At 37.5% G+C, this 4949-nt stretch overlaps 2 protein-coding genes across 2 annotated transcripts in view; both read right to left on the bottom strand.

Moving 5' to 3' along the window:
• LOC107686071 (uncharacterized) overlaps positions 1-753 on the bottom strand; it is a 2613-nt gene extending 1860 nt beyond the window's left edge. Inside the window, exon 1 of the mRNA XM_016482908.1 lies at positions 8-753. Within this exon, the coding sequence (XP_016338394.1) occupies positions 8-653 (646 nt within the window). The 5' untranslated portion in view covers positions 654-753. The remainder of the gene's footprint in view (positions 1-7) is intronic.
• A 784-nt stretch (positions 754-1537) lies between these two features.
• LOC107686070 (MAM and LDL-receptor class A domain-containing protein 1) overlaps positions 1538-4949 on the bottom strand; it is a 23411-nt gene continuing 19999 nt past the window's right edge. Inside the window, exons 35-40 of the mRNA XM_016482907.1 lie at positions 3180-3339; positions 2988-3102; positions 2757-2877; positions 2078-2168; positions 1928-1997; positions 1538-1834 (exon numbers count right to left, since the gene is read on the bottom strand). Coding sequence (XP_016338393.1) covers positions 1745-1834; positions 1928-1997; positions 2078-2168; positions 2757-2877; positions 2988-3102; positions 3180-3339 — 647 coding nt within the window. The 3' untranslated portion in view covers positions 1538-1744. The remainder of the gene's footprint in view (positions 1835-1927; positions 1998-2077; positions 2169-2756; positions 2878-2987; positions 3103-3179; positions 3340-4949) is intronic.

The raw sequence follows: 4949 nt of genomic DNA, 5'->3' as shown, positions 1-4949 counted from the left end.
TTCCTGCTTTTATTGTCCATCTTTCTTCCCAGCCTGTGGACAATGTCAACAGCCTCATCCATCTTTGCGTCCATCTCAGGTGCAATCTTACCGAGGATTTGTATGACATGTGACCTGAGGTCTTCATCTTTTTTTTCTTCTATGCCTTTGATACGGAGACACCACCTCATTCTATATCTTTCTTGTTCTCTCACCCTCTCAAGATCACAATTCTCCTTGCGCAGATGTTCATTTTGTATCTCCAAGTCCTTTACTCTTTTCTTGCACTCATTCACCTCTTCCGTGTTGAACTGAATCGCCTTCGTTAAACTTGCAATCATGGCGCTACTTTGTTTAGACTGCTCACTTAAATCCGCCAGCTTCTCATCCACTCTCTTTTCCAGATTTAAGATTGCCTCCAGAATGGTTTCGTTGGAGATTTTATCTTTCTCTCTGTCAGCTGTTGGCTTAACCCTTTTCTCCGCAGGAGTTTTACTTGGCGTTGAAGGAAGGGAGCCGTCTCCGCGATTTCTTTTACTTTGCACAGTAACCTCCATTGCATAGTCGTGCATCATTACTTTAGCCTCATCGTTCTTTTCGATATTAGGCGACAGATCTATCCCTTTGGGGTCTACTTTTAGCTTGGCAGGTTTAATCAATTTTTGTGTAGACATCTTAACATTAAACAGTCGGAATTACTTACTTCAAGCAAACTTTGGGGACCACTATCACGAGCTTCGAAAAACACAACCGCTCAACCCGCCATCTTCGCACCCCTCCCTGTGACGGAATTGTTATTCCACTTACCATATTGTGATGCCGTGTCCCGACTCCCGGCCGGAGGGAGACCAGGGGTAGGCAAGTTCGGTCCTAGAGATCTGAATATTTGGGTTGAACTGTTCTGGAACAGTGTTGTAAATACAACTTAACCACTGATTTGTAGTCGTGTCCTCTTTTAGAAGACCAAACAAAGTAGTTTCGCTTTCGCAATGAAACAGCATTTTCACAACATGGCAGCGGCGCCAACAATAAAGTTACGCCTTCTTTCTTTGCGTGAACATTTGGGTGGCGTTATGCAAATCTTCCCACATCGTGATGTAGACATGTGGGGGCGTGTTTAAACGAGGTGTTTTAGGAGGGCGTGGACGAGTCTTAAATTTTATAAAGAATATCTCTTTGGGTTTGAAACTTTAGTCTTTGCAACTTTAGGGATCTTATCTATTCATGAACAGCTTGTAACACTCCAAAGAGAAAGGAAAACCTGAAATCGCATCATATGACCCCTTTAAAGAGCTGGTCTCCCAACACTTTAAATAAAATGTTATTAGCACATTAGTAGGCCTATTCAGCTTATTTCAGCATGATGCAAAAGCATCGTTGTTGTAGGTGAAAGGGTATATTAAAAAAAGTGTTAAAAATAAAGAAAATGACACTTGATATGCCTGAATTTACATGACAGACAATAAGGTATAACTTAATCTATAAGTATATAAATGTAGAAGTTATCATATAATATTTGAGACTGCAAGAATCGCACATATATTGTCAATGAGCCGTTTTATTGTGTTTTACAGCACATGGTGTCCTCTCAAGTTTGTGCTGTGTTTGGCAATGATTCAGTCAGTCAGGCATTTAAATGCCAAATGGCTACAGTTAATCCAAATGGTTGGAGCACTGTAATTATTTCTCAGTATAATAAAGATATACAGTAGATGACATGAGATTTACAAAGATTTGTTTCTGTCTGTGTCTGCGATTCTTCATCTTATGTGAAAGATGTGTCATTTCCATCTGCTGAAAATAAAATATTCCTTAAGTCACTGGAGTTGCCGTTCTCTCCTGTAGACGTTAAACCCTGGCAAAAATAGCAGTAGAAAACCTCAGAGACAAATTCTTATAACACTATATGCATATTAGTGTATGTTTATAGCCTAGAAAAAATACTCACACTCATGTTGCAGTCAAAGTGGCTATGAGAAAAGTTACTATCAAGCATGTCATCTTCAAGTATAGATTCCCTGTAAAGAAACGAAAGACATTTCAAAGACGCTTTTAATTTTTATCTCATTAAACTGTCCATGTAATGAGTAGTACATACCTTTTTCTTTTTTTATTCAGCACAAAAAGGACAGCACCAACAATAAATATCACAAAAAGTGTCACTCCCACTCCAACGCCAATACCTACAGCTAAACAAACCAAATATTTGAGAAAAAAGTATATGCTGTAGGATCTGACAAGTCACACTTCACAGCACAATCTAATTAATTTACCCAAATATGTATGAGCAGGGTTCAAAATGAACACCGTTCAAAAGTTTGGGGTCAGTAAGATTTTTTAAAAGACATTTATAATGTTACAAAGTTATGTTAAATTTCTATTTCAAATAAACGCTGTTCTTTTGAACTTTCTATTCATCAATGAATCTTGATTAAGATGAATGAATCAATGAAAGATACTTTCCCACAAAAACATTAAGCAGCACAACTGTTTTCTGCATTGATAATAAGAAACGTTTCTTAAGCAGCATATTAAGAGTGATTTCTGAAGGATCATGTGACACTGAAGACTGGAAAAAAATCTAACCGACCACAAACTTTGGAATGGAAGTGTACATAGTTTATGTCACAATTATAAGACAATATTTTGGTGATGATAAAGTAACATTAATGACTAGAAACGTTTTCAGTTCACTCTCCATTGGCAGGTGTAGCAAAAAGTACATTTGGACCCTGCTTGTGAGATTATGTAAGACTGGCATGCAATCATATACTTACTGTCACGGTGGTGTGGAGGTGGAGAGGTGGGATATGAATCACAAGGCCCGGGAATGATGTGAATATCATCAATAGCTATACTTCCTTTGGGACCTGCTCCCTTCAGGAATTCAAATATAAACTGTGGAGAGAGGAGAAAAACAATGATGTACTGTACAAATGTTTTGTTTTGAGTGAATCTTAGAATGATTCAAGTTGATCCTGTGAAGTCTGCATGATGGCGTTTGATACCCAGAAAGGCTCTCGGTATGCTACATAGACGTTGCCTCTCCTCCACACATCGCCCTGATCTCCTGACTCCTCCCATACTATCTGGCCAAACTTATTCCCGCTGTTATGGGCGGTCCTGGGAAAGAATCATCTCCATGAATTGTGGTCCATGTACATACTGATAAAAGGTGTTTTTTGGCCATGGTCCTGTACCTGTTATTTTTGTATAACTTGAGCGTTCCAACATTGTATCCATACATATGATACCAGAATGTGAAGCAGTGCCCTCTGCTGTCAGGGGTGAATATCTCACTCAGGATCATGGCAGTATCTCCCCAGGCCCCCACGGAACTGTCCATATAAAGGTAATAACCTAAAAACATACGAGCATCACTGTCACTGTTTACACCTGGTATTTAAATGAAAGTGTCACCACTTGTGATTATATTTTAACAAAGGCCCTACATTTTATAACTATAAAAATCACTCCTTTAGTGTTACGGCCTGCGAGTTGATAAAAGCATGTTTGTTTTAAATGCAAAGTTTGCAAATCATCAAAAGAAAATCCTGTCTTTTTAATCATTTACTAAAAAGACCTGTTTAGATTCAATTATTTATTTGTCAGTGATCTTTTTCCTGTTACCTGTTGCCACTAGGTGACTCGCTGTACCATTTACATGAAAAACCCAAGTCTTATTATTCTTTATTAAAATTTGTATACTACAAATTCGTAAATAAAGAGTGTTTTCAGCCATCATTTTTGATTCTTTCACAAACAAAACACCACTACTAAATAAAAAAGGATTTTAATATAAGCAAGCAGAAATGTATTATTTTCAAGAACAATTCTCTCAAATGAGAGGTGAGTAGGTGGGCCTTCAGTGTTGTTCAGATTTTCAGTTTATACCACAAAAGCAACGAGGTCATGCGTTTTTTGATGACCTTTGATTATGGCTGGAACAACAGTAGCGCAAAACATTTTGAAACCCACTGTAACGATATTTAAAGCATTAACCTATGTAACATTTGGCCCTCTAGCGGTTACAAAATAAAACTGCATGTGTTTTGCAGCAGAACATTGCTTTGGCTATTTTACTGTGACAATAAACTTCTAGTTTCACACTATCCACAGCCGGAGCAACTTTTCTCTGTGTACTGATATGAACAAACACACATGTGTGAGCTATATGTGTATGCACTTTCCACTGAAAGCTGTCCCACTGACAGCTCTAAAATATAAAATATGTTTATCATAGTGTATTTGGGTAAAATAAAGACTTGATTTTTTTGCACTCTATCATTAATAACATTTAGCTATTTTATCAAAACAAAATTTAAATAGTGTAGTTAGACACTATGATCGGATCGCTTGAAAACAGATCTTAAAGAGCAGGTCATATGGGTTTTTGAAAAATATCTTGTTTGGAGTTTATAACGTAGATATCCTTAAATGCAAACAATCTGCAAAGTTGTTAATCAAAAAAGTGCATGATAAATAAAGATATTGTCTCTCAAAAGAGAGTCGATTCTGAATCGCCTTAACGAGTCGTCATATTTTCGAATCTTTTGCCCGTTCCCATTATACGTCACTGGGTAACACATTTGCATAATCCCTGCCTGCCGAAATACGAACTGAGTCTGACCTGCCCACAAAAACTTCCGCTAGTTACTTTAGTGTGTTTACATCATGTTGAGAAGACGCTGTGTTCAAGGATACCACAGAAATACAATTCGAACCTTTTGTTGTGTGCATGTCATTTTACCAAGGACTGCTTCTCTAATCTTGGCTTTTATCTTCGTTGGTTTCTAATCTTCTTAATTTGGACTAACAAACTCTCCGAACCACAACCTGTAAGTACGATTGATACGTTATGTGTACATTTTCAATTGAGTGCTCAAAATATCAAGTTTTTGTGCTAATATGTGATGTATAGGCCTACCTAGTGCAGCTTTAGGTTTCCAGGTAAAGCACGATATTACTGT

The sequence above is a fragment of the Sinocyclocheilus anshuiensis genome, unplaced genomic scaffold (genome assembly GCF_001515605.1).
Source record: "Sinocyclocheilus anshuiensis isolate Anshui unplaced genomic scaffold, SAMN03320099.WGS_v1.1 scaffold930, whole genome shotgun sequence".
Taxonomy (NCBI): domain Eukaryota; kingdom Metazoa; phylum Chordata; class Actinopteri; order Cypriniformes; family Cyprinidae; genus Sinocyclocheilus; species Sinocyclocheilus anshuiensis.
Note: the sequence above shows the minus strand (reverse complement) of the source record. Positions and strands in the feature narration are given on the sequence as shown.